The 20,566-nt window shown below is 35.5% G+C and overlaps 1 protein-coding gene and 1 non-coding gene across 10 annotated transcripts in view; both read left to right on the top strand.

Moving 5' to 3' along the window:
- Positions 1–20,566, top strand: part of MAP3K20 (mitogen-activated protein kinase kinase kinase 20) — a 189,207-nt gene that overhangs the window by 6,838 nt on the left and 161,803 nt on the right. For 8 of the 9 annotated variants that reach the window (XR_012123698.1, XM_073218693.1, XM_073218691.1 and 5 more), the window contains exon 2: positions 3,691–3,883. Coding sequence is in view for 8 of the 9 variants with exons in the window: in XM_073218693.1 (XP_073074794.1) it covers positions 3,725–3,883 (159 nt within the window). In the remaining variant the exon portion in view is untranslated. Of the gene's footprint in view, positions 1–3,084; positions 3,530–3,690; positions 3,884–20,566 lie in introns of those variants that run through there. The other variant, XM_073218692.1, reaches the window with a different exon arrangement.
- On the top strand, positions 10,134–10,240 carry LOC118974125 (U6 spliceosomal RNA). The gene has a single exon (XR_005063723.1). It is a non-coding gene; the product is annotated as a U6 spliceosomal RNA (small nuclear RNA).

Here is a 20,566-nt window from a genome sequence, read left to right as displayed (position 1 = left end):
TCCTTGGCAGCAGTTTCCAAATCAGGACGTGCCTCAGAATCCTCTAGGAGGCACTTGCAAAAACTACAGTTCTCAGATTTTACTTACTCTTGATTGGGATTTTTCCAGCTGCAAAAGGTACAATGGAAGAATAGATAGAAACTATTTATTCACCAATTTGGTCATTCATTCATTCATTCAACAATATTTTTGAATGGAAAAGGTACATTGTTCCTGGCTGTGTACTGGGTGCTGAAAATCCAGGAATAGTAATGAGGTTTGCCCTTACAGAATTTATAATCTGGTGGGAAGTTACAGGGAAAGATGATGTGTACAGAAAGATGCTCTGGCACAGGAGGAGAATTTAGCTCTGCTCACGAGGCTCAAAGGACAGGAGTCTGCTGGACAGAAAAAGGCATTTTAGTCAGACACACTAGCTCTGTGCAAAGGCATGGAAATGTGAAAAGAAGTCAGCACGGAAACTGCAAGCAGTTCCTCAAATGTGTGTAGAGAATGAGACAAGAAGTGAAAGTGGCTGTAAGTGGTAAAAGAATAAAACAAGAAAATTTCCCAGAATTAAAAGACATGCCTGAGACTCAGACTGAGAGAGTTCAGTGCGTTCTTTCAATGAATGAGAAAGATTCACTTTTAAGCATATCCTATTAATTTCAGGATTCCAGAGGTGAATATAGGATCCCAACAGCTTTCAGAGAAGAAAAAAATAATATAAAACAGATTAGTTACCAGAGTAGCATCAGACTGTTTTGCAGCCACATTAAAAACTAGAAGACTGAAGTAATACTTTTGAAATTATAAGGAAAATTATTTCCTACCTAGAATTGAATTGCATATCCAGCCAGGCCACCAGTCAACACCTCTTAAGACTCACAAATTCTCAAAAAAAATTATGCTCTGGGCATTCTGTTCATGTAGCTAATGAAAGATGTGCACTGTTAAAACAAGGCAATAAACTAAGAAAGAGAAGCCAAGAGATCCAAGGACAGGGGTTCCCACAGAGGAGAAGGCGAAGGAATTTCCTTAGGATGATGGTGAAGGGAAGTCCCAGTCCACATAAGGCCTAGAGAGCAACCATTCCAACCAGATTAAATCAAGATGCAGGGTATAGGAGGAATGTCTAGAAATAAAAGGTGAATCTGCCCCTCCTCCCAAGAAAAGTGACCTGTTTTAACTTTATTGAGAGGACTTTTGCAGCGCTTGGGAGAGCTTGATGAGGTTAAATGTTAGGTGCATAAAAAGCTAAGCAAACAACAAAAACAGAACAACCAATAACTCTAGGAGAAATAAAAAGTTATCCGAGAAAGGAAGTCATTGAATTGAAGCCTACATAGCACTCATGAAAATAATATTTAGTTTGTTAGACAGCTATAAACCCTGAATGTAGACTTAACTAAATGTTACACTATAGCTGGAAGCTGGGAGGATTGGACAAGTGTAACATATTGTATGCAAAGAGGTAAAGGGCGCACTATGAGAACTAAATCCTTATCTTCCACAGGAAGAAGGGAATAGGTAGTATCCAAAATGGAACAATCAAGGAGCAGCAATGTAAACACATTATTTAGAAATACGGAGGTAAATTCCAGAAGAAAATGCTAAAGGAGTTGAAATTAGTTCCCTCTGGAGAGAGAACTGGGTGTGGGGAGGAGTGAGAGAGGAGAGTTCTATTTTTTATTATATAAGCTTCACAGTCTTATTTTACTTTTATACTTTGATAAAATAAAAATGATTAATAAAAAGAGAGGTAGCATCTGTAATCCTGAGGGAATCTTGCAAATGGTGTTTGTGTTTTGTTGAATATACTTTTTAGCTTGTATATTCTATGTACCTACCTTTGGCACATTCCTCAATTTTATCTGAACTTTCTTCTTTTCTGTGATTGACAGAGTATGAATTGAATCAAAAGTTACTAAGGTAAATTGCTGACTCAAATATGTGTATAGATTGTGTCTGGATACTATGGTTTTTCACCCCTGTATTTTTATGTAGACTCTAAGCTAGCTTTTAAACTTAAGAGGATAAACAAATAATCTCTCTTGCCTTCTCCCAAAGTAGAGCAGTTTGACTCTGCATAAGAAATCAGCATTCTTCAGTGACCTGATGTTTCTAAAATGGAATTGCTAGTCAGCTGCACGGTAAGATCTGTGAGCTGACTGTGTACATCACTCAGCAAAGCCTAAAATATTTCTGAAGAAATTTTGTCAATTTATATAGATACAACTGCACGCTCCACCTTCTTGAAAATAATCAACTCCCCCCCCCTCAGAAAAATGGGAAGAGTAGTAAAATGCCTACCCATGTAACTTTCACCTAGATATGCCACATTTGCTTCCTTTTTCTCTTTACCTACACACTATTTAAGGAGGGGGAGGGGGAGTTGAACCATTTTAAATTAAGTTACACATAGCCCACTTTAATACATCTTCCAATCTATCTCCAAAGAATAAGGACATGCCCCTCCCTATAAAACCAAAACAGTATTATCTTCCATTTATAAAATAATATTATATAATATGTAGCTGTTATTCAGATTTCTTTAAAATCCCAATAATAACTTCTGTAGATTTTTTTGATCCAGACTCCAGTCAATGATCTAGCATTCCATTTAGTCATCTTATTTCTTTCAGTGCTCTTTAAAGCTAGAAGTTTCCCTGCTTTTTTTTTTTTAATCTTCTATGACATTGACAATTATGAGAAGCCCAGGGTTCTGTAGAATGTCTTGTGCATATGGATTTGTCTTTTTGCTCCCTCATTATAAGATTCTGGCTTACAGTATTGGCAAGGATATGTATGCATACTTTTTTATCCACTTGTTTATGCAGGTTCAAAATTTTAGTCCTTTGTTTTCTTGTTTGTATGTTTTTGTTTTGTTTTTCCTGCTAATTTGTGCTTTGGCATGGGGTATGAAAAATGACCACTTACCTGAATAGTAAAACTCCTTAGACTGCAGAAAATATCACTGTAATAATCTCTGGGAGGGGTAATCTGTTCCTCTGGAAACAAACATAATATTTTTTTTAAACATTCTTGGTGGAGTTCTTTGGATGACTTAATATATTATAATCAAGGGCAAATTTTCTACTCTTTAATTAAGTTCTGCTACAGTATACAGTCCAGGGAGCCACTTCTGGAAAACACTTGGCCTATTTTTTTATCATCCCTCGGCTGAACATTTTCTTTTGGAATTTAAACACTGAATACATGTTTAGTTTGCAGCATTTTGGCTCTCCTTGTGCCCGGATGTTCAGTTGCTTAGGTTATGTGTATTTTGTGTGAAGTGAGCACAATGCAGAGAGATGGCATGCCTCAGATGCCAGAAGAGCTGTTCAAGCTTGCTGTTGAAAGCATGCTTCCCGTTCGTCAGGGCTTCCGGATAGACCTGGTGACACAGTAGCCTTTAGGCAGAGCTCCTCGGGATGTGCAGGAAGTGCAGCTGTAGGTTTTGTCAGGGGAGAAATCGGAGCCATTTCTCTGTGGACAGCTGTGTTTCAGTCTGCACAACTTGCTTTTGAATTTTGCACGGGCTGCCAGGGTAAGTGTTTTCATTTTGATATTTATAGTCTTGCTTTTCTTTCTCCTAAGTCATCAAGGTTCTTTCTGGAAGTTTCACAGGATTGTTACACATTATCTAAAGTGGGATTCAGAGGATTCATTTTAATATATTTATAATCCAATTATTTTCTTTCTCTGCAGATTTTGTGGAAGTATAATACTTTGTCATTATGAGATGTCGTCTCTCGGTACCTCCTTTGTGCAAATTAAATTTGATGACTTGCAGTTTTTTGAAAACTGCGGTGGAGGAAGTTTTGGGAGTGTTTATCGAGCCAAATGGATATCACAGGACAAGGAGGTGGCTGTAAAGAAACTACTCAAAATAGAAAAAGAGGTAAGGTCTTTTCTTGCTTTCAGAAACAGTCACAATAGCACTTAAGTAAGTTTTTTAAGCTAGAGTCAGAGGTCACAGGCTACTGGGGACCAGGCTTTGGGGCTGATCCATGAGGCGGTTTCCCAATTTCCATTCTGGGAGCCCCATAAATAGAAATCACTGCAGCGTGTGCTTTAGGGTTGAGTTCTACTAGGGATCATCTGAACTGAGAGGATTTCTTTCCATGGCATGAAAGACCAAATGTTCTCTGAGCTCTTCTCTCGGGAGGGAGAGATTTCACACGTTTTGAGGCTTCAGGCTTTTCTTTTCCCTAGGTCAGCCAAGAGGGGTCAGTAAAGAGTAATGTGTAAAGTTTTCATTCAATTTCCATTTTCTGTCTATTTGTGATCAAAGAGTTGTCTTTTAAAAAAGAAAAACCAATTATTTTTCTACTGAAACATGGGCAATATTTCTAGTGAAAAATAAGCAAAAAAAAGAAAAAATCTTTTTAGATTTCACTTCTACTTGAAGCCAACAGTGATGGACTTTGTTTCATGAAGAATTAACAGGGACTAGCCAGAGAGCTACCCTACTTTTAAAATCAGAAAAGTTTCTTGGCTTTCAGAGTCTGGAATTTATGCTGATCCTTGTCAAGCTCTAAATTCATATACAGGCCCTTCATCTTTTTTAGGAAGATAACACAATATCGTCACCACATTCAGTTTGATACCTGGAGAATAAAACTAATTGGGGGGCTGACCTGCAGGGGCTCAGTGGCATTGATAACGTTTAATAGCTACCCTCTGGAGCTTGTTTTGGTCATTTCTATTTACGTCCTGTTTTGGCTAATTGTAGTTCTTTTCAATATCTTTTTAAAGTGAACTTTTCCATAAATATCTGTTAATCTCCTTCACTTTTTTCATTAACTGCTGCCAGTGAACCATAGGAATTGATTAGAGAAAGAAACCCAACCGGTGGCGCTTTGCGGCGTCACCTCCCATCAATGCTGTGTGACTGTGTGATCACCAGCTGTTTCCAACTGTCAAGCCAGATTGGAAGGACTAAGCTATCTCTGTCTTGGGGTATCTGTAGATTGTGGAGAACATGAAGAAGTGACAGCTCTTAAACCCAAAGTGTGTAAAACAGAAGGGAACCATGTAGGAAAAGTTCCGTCCCCCTCATAACTTGATAAAATTTTTAAAATAGTAGCCAAGTAATAAAACCATTTATTTTCTCTAGCGGACTTTTAAGTCTTGTATATGTAGGCATTATTGTGTCTATTTTATAGACTGGAAAATAGAGCTTTGAGAAGTGTATTAAGCTGCTCCAGGAGGGGCAAGTGAAATTCAGGGTATTAGACCTTCTGTTCTTTACTTTTTAGCTCTGAAATCTCTAGTTGACCAGTTAAGAATTGAAAATAAACCAATTCCATTAAATTTATATTCAAAAAAGTATATAAGTCTGCTTATATACCTACATCTTCTTATATACCACATCTTTAAGTGTTAGGTCATATAACTTCAGTACAGCACATGATTCAGTACATGATTGTTGGATGTGACAGAGACTTTATGAGACATGAAATAGATATGATAGGAAAATAATAATTACAACTCATGCACACCACCTTCCACCTGTACGTAATACCTTTTTTACTATCTTTGAGAAAGCCAGGAAAATGATATAGGAAAGTGCAGGGTGAAAGCAGAACTGAAAACTACCAGGTCCTGCTCTTGGTAGTTATTTAACCTGAGTGGATATTGTTCAGAAATTGAGTTGATTACAGTAAACTGCAGAAACGTAACTCATAAATTACCAAGTAGGAAAAACAGAAACCCATTTCAGCTTTGAGGTTTGGTCTAGTCAGTGATTGTCAATGATTAAGAGACATGGTAAATTATTGCAAAGCATACCCACACTTAATCATAAGATATAGAAAATTTTGGCTAGGGGTTGGCAGTTATTGACAGCAAAACATGCATTTTTTAATGTAAATATTTCTTATACTTTATGAATTATGTGTTGACTTGCTGACTAGGTGTTTTCTAAGTGATAAGATGAGAGTAATAAGCTCTGGATTTTACCAGTTTGTGGATTCAGTGCTATGTCACTTGGTCATTTTTGCCAATAAGTCTTAGAAGCAATGGAACATTTAATATGTTTGTAATTTACTCATATAACACTTTAAGAATATCCTGATATTTGATTAAATATATATTTTATGAACTTAGTAAAAGTTGAAGAAAATATATACCAAGCTCTTTAATTTTGCCTATGTGAGAGGTAGAGACTTTATTTTCATTTTATTTGTAGACCTCTAGCTTAGTGAATATGTATTACTTTCTTCTGCTTTAGTGAGTATGTATTTTGCAATTTACAAAATAAAAGGAATATACTTAAAATCTTGGTAGTTCTCTAAAGCTTTATTTTGAAAAAACTTTTACACCTAGGGAGAACCTACAAAAATTTAGTACCATGAACTCTAGTGTACGCTTTCCCTAGAATCCCCACTTACTAACATTCTACATTTGTTTTCTCTCTGTATATTATGATTTATATGTATTCATACATATTTTGTTATTCTTTACTGAACCATGAGAGTAAATTGCAAATGTTATGTACCTTTATCCCTAAATATTTTAGCATCTCCTAAGAATTTGACCACAGTATAACTATCAATTTCAGAAAATTTAATATTGATAAAATAATATTACCTGTCTTGCAATCTGTATTCATATTTTCTCAATTGTCCCAATAATGGCTTTTTCTGGCAATTTTTTCCAACCCAGGATCATGTGTTGCATTTAGTTAATGTACCTGACTGGTATGCTTTACTCTGTAATAGTTGGTCTTTCTTAGTCTTTTAAACTTTGGTATTTTTAAAGAGTGCAGGATAATCTTGTAGAATGTCCTTTATTTAGGGTTTATCTGACTTTCACTCCCTCTTGCCTAATATAAGGTTATGTAGTTTCGTTAGAAATGCTACATAGGTCATGTGTCATATGTTAGTTGGAGACCTACAATGTCAGTTTGTTCTGTTTTTGGTGATAATAATTTTAAATCCTTGATTGAGAGGGGCTCACCGAATTTCTCCACATTAAAAACCCTGTTTTCACTTCATAGTTAATAATTAAGCTGATGGTAGGTACTTTGAGGCTGTGCAATATCTTTTTTCAACAAACATTACCTAGTGTTTTTAGCAGCCACTGGTGATTCCTGTTTGAGTCAAATATTATGACAGTTACTGTGTAGAAAGCAAAAAGTTTTAACATAACTGAGAGCCTTCCTTCTTTCCTTCCTTCTTGACTTAGTTATTCGTCCATTAATTAATTTATTTATTGTTTCATTGTAGGTATATGGGTTCTTTTTCAAATTCAAAATGTTATTGTTACTCACTTTCATGCTTAAATTGTCCCTGATTTAGTAAGTAATAGTCCCTTCAAGTTGAGTCTTGTGTTCTTTTGATTTGTGTCCATCATTTTTTTAGTATTTTCATACTTTCTGGCACAAAAAGATGTTCCAGACTCATCTAATTCCTGCCCCACTCCTCAAGACAGCCTATTTCTTCAAGAAGCCCTGATTCAGGGTACCTGATTTGGAAGTAAGATATTTAGAAACCATGATTTGGGTACTAGGTTTGCTTGTTGTAGACTTTTAAAAAAAAAAACCTTCGTTCTTCTGGGAGAGTGGTTATAGATAAATTTTATTTATGGAAACATTTAAGTTAAAATTTAATATCATTTGTGTAGATAGCTATGATCTGTGATATGCTCTTGTTAGGAATGCAGATTGGTAAAATTTTTGGTGAAGATTTTAGGAAAATGTACCAAAAATCTTAAAATAATTATTTCCTTTTGTCCAGACATTTCACTTTTAGGACTTTATCCTAAGGAAATAATCAGAAGTGTGCAGAAAGATGGATGTAATAGGCTGCTCATCTCAAATATATAATTGCAAAGAACTGAAAACAACCAAAGTGTCCTATAACAAATTTTCTTTTAAATTATGCTATATCTTACACATATAAACACAAAAGGTAAATATGGAAGGTTGACAAATGTGTTAATATGATTATAGGCATCCGTTCACAACATGTACATGTGTATTAAAATCATAATGTACAATTCAAATGTATTAAAATTTTGTCAATTATACCTCAGTAAAGCCGAAAAAATTATGCTATATTTGTATAATGCAATTCCATTGCATTTGGAAGAATACTTAAAGAGCTAGGAAAATGCTTATAATATATTGTTGAGTGGCAAAAGCAAGCTACAAAATATATATAACATGATACCAAGTGTCAGTTTGGTGCCTCTATGGGTTTTTGTTTTTCTTATATTTTCCTTTTTTTAATGATGATTTTGTATTTCTTTTTCCCCCAACATTTTCTTATGGACGTATTCAACATAAAAAAAAAGTTGAAAGGGTTTTATAGTGAACATCTGTATATCTACCCTCTAGGATCTGCTGTTAACATAAATACTTGCTTTATCATATATATATATATATATATATATATATCCATCAATGTATCCTTTTATCCATCAGTTAATTTTGATGCATTTCAAAGTAAATTGCAGGCTTCAATACATTTACCCTTACATACATCAGCATGCATATTATTATCAGAGTTTGGTATATGTTTACAGTTTTGGGTTTTTTTTAGGTAAAATTTACAATGAAATACACAATATACATTTTGACAAATGTGATCACTGTGTGATCCTGTATATATACTTTTATTATCAGAAAAACATAATTAAAAAATGTATAGCTCTGATAATCTGTGCCACTTTCTAAGGATGGTCAAAGTGAACTGAGTTTTAGAAACCTCTTTAGTATGCCAGAAATGACTAATTTTCTGCTCTACCTCTAAAATGCTTACTGTTTACTCTTCCATTGCTTTTCCATAGCAGTGCTAAAGGATTTTCAATGGTGATTTAGCTTATTTATGTTAATTGTAGATTTAGTTACAGGGCACTGTTTATTTGTTTATTTACTTAATTTTTTTATTGACATGCCATTGATATACAATCTAATATTGGTTTCAAATGTAAAACACAGTGGTTCAGCAGTTACTCATCTCATTAAATCCTCACCCAAACTATTGGCCAACATAGAAAGATGTTATAAAATCATTGACTATATTCTCCATGGCATACTACTATCCCCATTAACAACTCATATTAAGATTGAGTAGAGCACTATTTATTTTTGTTAAAAAAAAATTAGTTTCAACAGAAAAAAGTAATATGATCTTAGGGATATATACCAAATACAAGAAAAGAAGCCATTATCATGTTTTTTTGATGAATTCCAGCAAGCTGAGATCAAAGCAAACTGCTGGCAGAATTAAAGCAAGGAGTGGAGGCATAGAAAGACATTGTAGACCAGTGTCTTCTTTTCAACTACTGATGGAGAGAAGAGCCCCCACGTAGCACGTAGTTCATCAGCTTCACAACGAGAACTCTTAGACGGGGTTAATCACAACATCTTCATTTAAATCTTATAATATATTTGATGATATGTTGAACTAGATTTGTCCTTGGTATTTTTTTTTCTGTCTGAGATATGGAAACTTGTAAGCATTTGTGTTAAGTTGAAAGCTGTTGATATTCAACTGATTGTAGGGAACCAGATTTAAGTACGAAATACATGAAAGAAACATGACTCCTTGTTATTTCCACTGAAGAACTGAAAGGAAGCAGAACCCTCAAGAGGTGAAATAGGAGGTCTTTTCTTCATTTTTCCTGCTGTTTTCAAGGCACTACAGTCTTTATTTAAAAAAAAAATCCTACCAAATTGGCTGTAGAAATGTTGAAAGCCAGATAAATTCAAGTTTTGTCCCATGTTGCAAATGTTTATAGATAAAGAGAGAAGATTAAAATGTCAGAACTGGTCATAAGAACAGGAACTGTCAATAACTTTTTATATAAAGGGGGAAATATCCATGTGAAATAGAAAATACAAACTTGTAATTGACAAGTCAGAAAGAGCTGAAACTTAAAGCTTTTATTTTGCAGATTTTATCAGCATGACAGAATTTACTGCTTCATAGAAAGCTAGGTAATGTTATCACTTTATTAGGTCATGGGAGATACTTTCTCTTTGCAGTTCTGTAACTGACTTCTTATTAATGAATTATTTGCATTTGCACTACTTGTAGAAATGCTGTTTTAATATTATTCCTTGTCCCTGAGTGCAATAAGGAATAATACTACATTTTTCTTTCATTGATAGGACCAAAACAAAAATTAAATTACTTTGGGTCTTCACTTTGGCATCACATACAGTAAAACTGGAACAATACAGAGAAGATTAGTATGGCCCCTGCTCAAGGATGACACTCAAATTCTTGAGGTGTTCCATATTTTTAAAAAAGTACTTTTAGATTGTGTTTGAAATAGAGAAATCAGCAACTGAATAGTCAGACTGTTATATAGTCAGGAAGCTATCCTTGAACCTTTGGTAACCACAAACCTTAAAGCATATAGTAGATACACAAAAAATTTAAAAAAAGAGAAATCCAAACACAACACTGAAGAAAACCATCAAATAACAAGAGAAGACTGTAAGAGAAGAAGAAAGGAACTGAGAGGAGCTATAAACACGAATAGAAAACAATTAATAAAATTTCAGTAAGTACATACCTATCAATAATTATCATAAATGTAAATGGATTGAATGCACCAATCAAAAGACATAGAGTGGCAGAATGGATAAGGAAGCAAGATCCATCTATATACTGCCTATAGGAAACTCATTTCAGACCCAAAGACATACATAAGCTAAAAGTGAAGGGTTGGAAGAAGGTATTTCATACAAACAATAGGGAGAAAAAAAGCAGGAGTAGCAATACTTATATCAGACAAAATTGATTTCAAAACAAACAAAGTAACAAGAGACAGAGAAGGACATTACGTAATAATAAAGGGGTCAGTCCAACACGAGGATATATAGTAACTGTAAATATCTACTCAGCCAACATAGGTGCACCTAAATATGTAAAATGAATACTAAGAGAATTAAAGTGGGAAATAGATTACAACACATTCATTGTAGACTACTTTAACACAACACTCACATTAGTAGATCAACCAGACAGAAAATAAATAAGGAAACAGAGGCACTGAAAAATAAATTAGATCAGATGTACTTAACAGACATATGCAGAACACTCCACCCAAAAGCAGTAGGATACACATTTTTCTCAAGTACACATGGAATGTTCTACAGAATAGATCACATACTAGGCCACAAAAAGAGCCTCCATAAATTCATAAAGATTGAAATTGTATGAAGCAACCTCTCAGACTACAGTGATGTGAAACTAGATGTAAATTGCACAAAGAAAACAGAAAAGCCCACAAACACATGGAGGCTAAACAACATGCTTCTAAATAACCTATGGGATCAATGATCAAATTAAAACAAATCAAGCAATACACGGAGAAAAATGAAAACAAAAATACAACAGTCCAATATTTCTGGGACACCTCAAAGGCCATTCTAAGAGGGAAATACATAGCAATACAGGCCTACCTCAAGAAACAAGAACAATACCAAATAAACAGTCTAAATTCACAAAGAAACTAGAAAAAAGAACAAAAGAAATCCAAACTTAGTAGAAGGAGGGACATAATAAAGATCAGGGCATAAATAAATAACATGAAAGAATAAAACAATAGAAAAAATTAATGAAACTAAGAGCTGGTCCTTTCAGAACATAAATAAAATAGATAACCCTCTAGCCAGACAAAATGAGATAGTACACAAATAAAATCAGAAACGAAGAAAGAATAGTCACAACAGATACTACAGAAATACAAAAAATTCTTAGCAAACACTGTGAAAAATTATATGCCATAAACTTGGACAACCTAGAAGAAATGCATAATTTTCTAGAAAAGTACAGCCTTCAAAGAAGAAAACAGGGAATCTGAACAGACCAATTACCGTTAACAAAATTGAATTGTTAACCAAAAATCTCCCAACAAACAAAACTGCAGGACCAGATGGCTTCACAGCTGAATTTTATCAAAAGTTTAAAGAAGAGTTAATACTCATCCTTCTTAAAGTATTCCAAAAAGTAGAATAAGGGAGAAAGTTCCAAATTCATTCTATAAGGCCAGCAAGGCCAGCATCACTCTAATATGAAAACCAGGCAAAGACACTACAAAAAAAAAAAATTATAGACCAATATCCCTGACGAACATAGATACAAAAATTCCTAACAAAATATTAGCAAACTGAATTAAAAAATATACCAAAAGGATCATCCATCACAACAAAGTGGAATTTATTCCAGAGATGCAAGGATGGTACAATACTTTTAAATCAATCAATATTGTACACCACATTAACAGAAAGAAGGATTAAAAACCTTATAATCATCTCAAAAGATGATGAAAAAGCATTTGACAAAATTCATCCATTAATGATAAAAACTCAACAAAATGGGCATAAAGGATACATACCTCAACATAATAAAGTCTATATATGACAAGCCCACAGCTAACATTCCACTTAATGGTGAAAAGCTGAAATCTTTTCCTCTAAGATCAGGAACAAGACAAGGATGTACACTTTCACCACTTTTATTTAACATAGTGCTAGAAGTCCTAACCATGGCAATCAGACAATACAAAGAGATAAAAGGCAAGAGCTCACATACCTCAACAAACAAAAAGCAAATAATCCAATTAAACAATTGGCAGAGGATCTGAACAGAAACTTCTCTAAAGAAGAAATTCAGATGGCCAACAGGCATGTGAAAAGATGCTCCACATCGCTAATCATCAGAGAAATGCAAATTAAAACCACAACAAATTTTGTCGAGGATGTGGAGAAAGGGGAACCCTTCTACACTGCTGGTGGGAATGTAAATTAGTTCAACCATTGTGGAAAGCAATGGAGGATCCTCAAAAAACTCAAAATAGAAATATCATTTGACCCAGGAATTCCACTTCTAGGAATATACCCTAAGAATGCAGGAGCCCAGTTGGAAAAAGACATATGCATCCCTATGTTTATCGCAGCACTATTTACAATTGACAAGAAATGGAAGCAACCCTGTGTCCATCAGTAGATGAATGGATAAAGAAGATGTGGTACATATACACAATGGAGTATTTTCAGCCATAAAAAGAAAAGAAATCCTGCCATTTGCAACAACATAGATGTATCTAGAGGGCATTACGCTCAGTGAGATGAGTCAGGTGGAGAAAGACAAATACCATATGATTTCACTTATTTGTGGAATATAAATATAAAGCAAAACAATGAACAGAACAGCAGACTCACAGACACTGAGAAGTTACTGGTAGTTACCATAGGGGAGAGGTAAGGTGGGTGGGTGGGGAAGGTGAGGGACTTAAAGGGGCACAAAAATTCTCAATCATAATGTAGGTCTGTCATGGGGATGGTAGTACAGCATGGAGAACATAGTCAGTGATTCTGTAACATCTTCCTATGTTGACAGATAGAAGCTGCACTAGTGGGAGTGAGAATTTAGTAATATGGGTAACTGTCAAACCACTGTGTTATAAACTTGAAACTAATATAAGACTATCAATTTAAAAAAATTAAATATTTTGGGTGTTGAGAACTGCCATTGAGTTCTGGCAGTTTCTGTGATAGTTTGTATAAAATGGTACTGAAGAGTAGATTCTTAGTATTTTCAAGCCTCAAGAGAGCATACTTCACTATACTGGAGCTAACATTTTAAGTTACTACTTTCAAGTGTCTGTATCACAGTGCTTAACTTCTATGTTATAGTATCTCCACATAGTCTCTTCCCCTCCTCGAAAGTCTTTTCACAAGTTATTATTTAAGACAACCCCATGAAAAATTTTTCTCTCCAGTCAGAATTTACCCATTCTGGATTCTATTCTTTTAGGTTAGTGATTCTCAAAGTGTGCCCCTGGACTGGTAGCATTAAGCATCAACCTGGGAACTTGGTGGAAATGCAAATTCTTAGGCCTCATCCTATACCTACTGAGTCAGAAACGCTGGTGTGTGGGTCCTGGCAATCTGTGCTGTAACAAGCTTTCCAGATGTTTCTGGTGCCCAATAGAGTTTGAGAACCACTGACTTAGGTGGTTCCTAGCCAATCATATGTCAGATACAGATGGTCAGAATGTTTATTTCAGTTTAGAATGTTAGCTACCTTGTCAAGCTGGTGGTGGAGAGATTTTTGTTATTAGAGGCTTTTAAAAAAAGACCTTAATGTACATACTCAGGAGGCCACCTGTGCACAGGCCCTAGTTGGCAATGTCTCTGCGCATAGTGAACTAAAGACTGACTTAGGAATGGCACACACACATGAAGCTTCAACAAGCACTTTCAGATTCAAGATCTTCCCACTCTGGTTCTTGCCTGACTTTCTAGCTTTGTCTTTTATTTTCTGACCTGAACTCCCCACTGTGTCCAACTGTTCTACTGTCCCATTTCTGTAACCTTGTTCACAGTGATACCTTTGTCTTCTCTGCCTGGGCAGACCCTACAAGCATAACTTTTTTCTTTCTCTTCTGAATTATACAATTTATCCACATACCACTAATTTGACATGTGGTTAAAACTGCCACACCACTCCAGTATTACTGTTAAGTATTGCCAGTTACTGGCAACTTTTTGTATGAACATGCCATGTTTTCTCATCTGGAAAGGGGGGCTTATAACAGTACCAACATCATGGAGTGGCTGAGAGAATTAAATGAGATAACATGCAAAATTGGCAGAGGAGTGCTTGATATACAAGAAGTTATGGATAACTGTTGACTATCAGTTGTATCTTCACAACAGTACTTTAAAGCCAGGATAGCAGGCAATAAACTTACTCCAGTAAAAATGCTAATTCCTGAAAAACTGGTGTTATACAACGCTAAGCTCTTGTTGCTACAGGGAAAATAGCATGAAGCATGAATCTGAATTTCTGAGACACTCAAAGCCTATTATACAGAAAACAGTTGAAAAATTGGAAGAGAAGAACCATCCATGGGTGTTTCAGATAATTTAAAAATAGATGTGATTAGCTCTTAGTCTTCAGAATGAAATTATCTCACTTAGGTGTTAAAAAGGTGCCTAGAATTTTCTTTTCTGCTTTCTAGTGAAGTTAGAGAGTCACTGACATGAAATTCAAAATAGAGACCATTTTACCTTTTTCTTTTTCCACTCGTGCTTGATTCCTACTCCTGGTTAGGACATCCAGTTTCTGTTTGAGCACTACCATTGCCAACATGTGAAATGCAGGTTGTTCAATTCTGTAACAGTTTAAATCTTAGAAAGTTATTTATAATACAGCCTCCAGCCATTGATACTGATCACAGTTTCTGAGGCCACACAGAGCAAGCCTTAGCCCTCTCCCACATGGTAGCTTCTTGAGCACAGGAGCTGTATTTTTTACTGATCTTTGGATTTTCTGAGCTCTGCATGGTACCTGGCCACACTCACTGTAAGCAATCAATAAATACCTAGAGCATATAAAACAAAATAGTAAACATGGTGATCCATATCAACTCTCCTTCTATAAAATTTACAGAAAAGTTTTGCTGTTCCTGAGTATACTGAAAAGAATATAGCTTGGCATTCCTAATCTACTTCAAAGCCTTTTCTTTTCCATGTTTGGCTGATTTTTTGAGTTCTTAATATTATTTGTCTTTGAATGAAAAGTTCTGTTCTATAGCATCTAGGAAGGGTCTTCCTGGACATAGTTCTTATCTGGTTTGTTTTTTTAACATGTTTCTAAAATAGGAATCCAGGGGGCTTTTCCTTAGCTCTATTAATATCAGATGTTCACTTATTCATGACCTGAAAAAAATTAAGGTGTCCTAAATGAAATCAGACTGCCAGAATCTTAATGGCTTGAAAATGTGACTCCTATCTGCGATACTGTTCTTCAGGAAAATCGTGCTTAGTAAAAGTAACTATGTTAGGGCAGCTACACTGAAAGGAGGGAAATGTCTGGTAAGTGTTTGCAGACTGATAAAGAAGAAGGGGTCTGTAGGACTGCTCTGCTTTCAAAGAGAGACTATATTAAGCAATTAATGAACAAAATAATGTTGGCTCACTGAATTTTACAAGTGTGCAGACCAGTGTTTCCTTTAGTGGGAAACAGAATCTGCTTCTGTTATTGGAATAATAATCATAGCATCTACATCAAGAAGTATAATTCATGAAATTTTAATCATTGGATGGGCATTAAAAAATAATACATAAATTAATTAACACCTAAACTAACTTCTAAAGTAATTAGCTGCTGAACAAATCTTTAAAGTTATGAAAGTGGAGACTTTTTCCCTTTAAAATCTCAGGATACTTTCTTAACCACAAAAATAAGGCCCTTAAGTGTGACCTACATTCTTCCTTGGGAAAAATTTTATACTCAAAGAAATCTGGGAATTGTGGTTAAGGGCAGGGTAACACTGTCAGAACAGTGAGGATATGTGGGAAATCCTGATTCTAGATAAGACTTAACTTCAAGTGCTGATCAGATCAGGAACAGATTTTTTTTTAAAGTAAGATCAAGAAATTAACTGGATTTGGGGTGTGAAGTGTTAAAAATTTATATTCTGCCTTGTTTCAAAACTAATTTGAGATTGTTAGCAGGTAGAATAAGTATCTTTTTGAGGTACCAAGGAAGGTCCTCTGTACCCTCAACATCTCTCTTACTGTAGAGTAAGGAAATAGAAAATCAACATTTTTTACAGCCACTACTATAAGCAGTTTGTGTATATTCTTTACTTAATCTCAAATTTAGCATATATCTCAAAATATCTCAAATTTTAGCATTGTAATTTCAAGTTTCCCCTAATAAAACTGCAGATCTCACTGAAAAGAGTAACTCAACATGCTAGTAATACCTCAGAGTGAATGACATGAGTGATTTTTTTTTCTTGAGCACATACTTTTCTAGAGGGGAGATACTGTAGGAAACTATGACCTGAACAGATTTCTAGGAAACCTCCTTCTCTGAATTCTGTCATCCAACAAATACTATTACATGCTAGGTACTATTCTAGACACTGGAGTCACACTGGTAAATAAAATAGACAACAATTTTAGAACTTCTCTCCTAATGTGGGAAGTAAAAAAATGAATTAAATAGTATATTAAAACATTATAAAGACCCTTACCCTCTTAAATATTAAATATGAGCTTAGTGACTCATTCATGAAGATTAGAGTATAGAAAAAAACTTAATAACTTTACAGTGTATGAACCTGGCAGACACTATCTTACCCAAGTGATCAGGGTTAACATCACTGGCAGGAAGACATGTTGACAGCATGTATCACAGAAATGATGTGATGAGAAAAGCACTCCATTTCTATGATCTTTTTTTTCCAAACCAATAACGTCCATCTAGTCTTGAGGAAAACATCAGATAATCTCAAACTGATGGGCATTCTACAAAATACCTGGCCAGTACTCTTCAAGGTTGTTTAGGTCTTGTGACTGGGAAACTGTGGCAGCCCAGAAGAGACTGAGGAGCTGTGATGGCCAAATGTAAAGCAGTGTCTCCTGAACTGGGCAATGGACTAGAAGAAAGGGACATTGGTGGGAAAAATGGTGAATCCAGATAAAGTCTGGAGTTTAGTTAATAGTAATGTACCAGTGAGGGTTTCTTAGTTTTGACAAACCTATCCTGGTGATGAAACATGTTAAAAACAGGGTGAGAGGAACTATCTGCATTATCTTTTCAACTTTTCCATATATCTAAAATTACTCCTCAATAAAATGTTTAGATTTCATAGCAAAAGAAACCATTAACAAAATGAAAAGGCATCCTGCTGAGTAGAAGATATTTTCAAATGATATAACTGATAAGCAGTTAATATCAAAAATATATTTTAGAAAACTCAACTTTAAATATCAAAAAACCAAACACTCCATTTAAAAGTAGGCAGAGGACCTGAATAGATATTTTTCCAAAAAAGACATATAGGTGTGGGAGAATATATTCATAAATGACAGATCCGATAAAGGGTTGACATCCAAAATACATGAAGAGGTCATGCACCTCAGCAAACAAAAAGCAAATAATCCAATTAAAAAATGGGCAGAGGAGCTGAACAGACAGTTCTCCAAAGAAGAAATTCAGATGGCCAACAGACACATGAAAAGATGCTCCACATCGCTTGTCATCAGAGAAATGCAAATTAAAACCACAATGAGATATCACCTCACACCACTAAGGATGGCCACCATCCAAAAGACAAACAATAACAAATGTTGGCAAGGTTGTGGAGAACGGGGAACCCTCCTACACTGCTGGTGGGAATGTAAATTAGTTCAACCTTTGTGGAAAGCAGTATGGAGGTTCCTCAAAAAGCTCAGAATAGAAATACCATTTGACCCAGGAATTCTACTTCTAGGAATTTACCCTAAGAATGCAGCAGCCCAGTTTGAAAAAGACATATGCAGCCCTTTGTTTATCACAGCACTATTTACAATAGCCAAGAAATGGAAGCAACCTCAGTGTCCATCAGTAGATGAATGGATAAAGAAGATGTGGTACATATACACAATGGAATATTATTCAGCCATAAGAAGAAAACAAATCCTACCATTTGCAACAACATGGATGGAGCTAGAGGGTATTATGCTCAGTAAAATAAGCCAGGTGGAGAAAGACAAATACCAAATGATTTCACTCATCTGTGGAGTATAAGAACAAAGAAAAAACTGAAGGAACAAAACAGCAGCAGAAATCACAGAACCCAAGAATGGACTAACAGTTACCAAAGGGAAAGGGACTGGGAAGGATGGGTGAGAAGAGAGGGATAAGGGGTGGGGGAGAAAGAGGGCATTATGATTAGCATGTATAATGGGGGAGGGCACGGGGAGGGCTGTGCAACACAGAGAAGACAAGTAGTGACTCTACGGCATCTTACTACACTGATATACAGTGACTAATGGGGTTTGTTGGGGTGACTTGGTGATGGGCGGAGTCTAGTAAACATAATGTTCTTCATTTGTAGATTAATGATACCAAAAAAAAAGGACATATAGATGGCTGACAGATATGAAAAGATGTTCAACATCACTAATCATCAGGGAAATGCCAATCAAATCCACAATGAGATATCACCTCACAGCAGTCAGAGTGGCTAGTATCAACAAGACAAGAAATAACAAGTGTTAGTGAAGATGTGGAGAAAAGAGAACCCTTGTATGCAGTTGGTTGGAGTGTAAATTGGTGCAGCTGCTATAGAAAATAGTATAGAGGCTCTTCAAAAAACTAAAAATAGAACTACCATATTACCCAGCAGTTCCTTTTCTGGGTATTTATCCAAAGAAAAGGAAAACACTAATTTGAAAAGTTATATGCAGCCCTATGTTCATTGCAGCATTATTTACAATAGCTAAGATATGGAAGCAACCTAAGTGTCATTGATAGATCAATGTATAAAGAAGATGTGTGTACACACAGACACACATACACATCACATAATGGAATATCGCTCAGCCATAAAAAAGAACAAAATCTTGTCATTTTTGACAACATGTATTAGAAGGTATTATGCTAAGTGAAATAAATCAGACAGAGAAAGACAAATACCATATGATTTCACTTATATGTGGAATCTAAAAAACAAACCAACCAAACTTACAGACACAGAGAACAATCTGATGGTTGCCATAGGGAGGTGGTGGGTAGCAGGATGAGCAAAGTGGAGGAAGGGGATTAAAAGGTACAAACTTCCAGTTATAAAATAAGACATGAGGATACAATGTACAGCATAGGGAAGGTAGTTAATAATATGTAACAACTGTATATGGCGACAGACAGCAGCTAGAGTTATCATGGGGATCACTTTGTAGTACATAAATGTTGAATCACTATGTTGTACTCCTGAAACTAAAGTGCATGTCAACTACACTTTAATAAAAAAAAAAGGTTTATATAAAAATGTAAGGAAAAACATAGAGCAGAGTAAGGGAGATACCAAGAGGGCCAGTGTGGGGCTAGAGTTGCAAATTTAAACAGGTTGGTCCAGGTAGGCCTCATTGACAAGATGAAATTTGGGTAAAACCTTGAAGGAAGTAAGGGAGAGAGCCATATGCTTATATGGGGTTAAAACTTCAAGGCAGAAGGACCAGCAAATGATAGGTGGGTGCTTAATTGATATGTTGGAGAAATAGTTGGAAGGCCACTGTGACAGAAATAGAGGGAGGGAGGAAATGCAGGAAATAGGACCAGAGAGGTAACAAGGCCAAATAATATAAGGTCTTGTAGGCAATTGTGAGACCTTCTGATTTAAACTGGGAGGAAATGGTGAGGAATGGAATGCTTTGGAGTAAGGAGTAAAATTATTTGATTTATGTTTTCCTATCTGAATACTCTGTTAAGAAAAAATGAAAGACTGTATGGGGCAGAGGCAAGGGCAGTTAGGATTATAATCCAGATGAGAGATGTGTGTGGTGGGGACAATGAAGGTTGCAGTGGAAACAGTAAGAGGTGGTTGAATTTGGGGTGTATTTTAAAAGTGGAGCCAGCCAGATTTGCTCACTGATTGGACATGCTGTGTGAAAGTCATCAAGGAAGTCTCAAAGATTTTGCATGGAGGAGATGGAAGGATGTATTTGCCATCATGTGAGATGGGGAAGATCATGGGTGGAGCAGGTTTGTGAGAGCAGATCAAGAGTTCATTTTTGATACATGCAAGGAACAGTGGGAATTAGCCATCTAAAATAATA

The sequence above is a fragment of the Manis javanica genome, chromosome 12, assembly GCF_040802235.1.
Source record: "Manis javanica isolate MJ-LG chromosome 12, MJ_LKY, whole genome shotgun sequence".
NCBI lineage: Eukaryota > Metazoa > Chordata > Mammalia > Pholidota > Manidae > Manis > Manis javanica.
The sequence above is the reverse complement of the archived record's forward strand: the minus strand, read 5'-3'. Positions and strand labels throughout refer to the sequence as shown.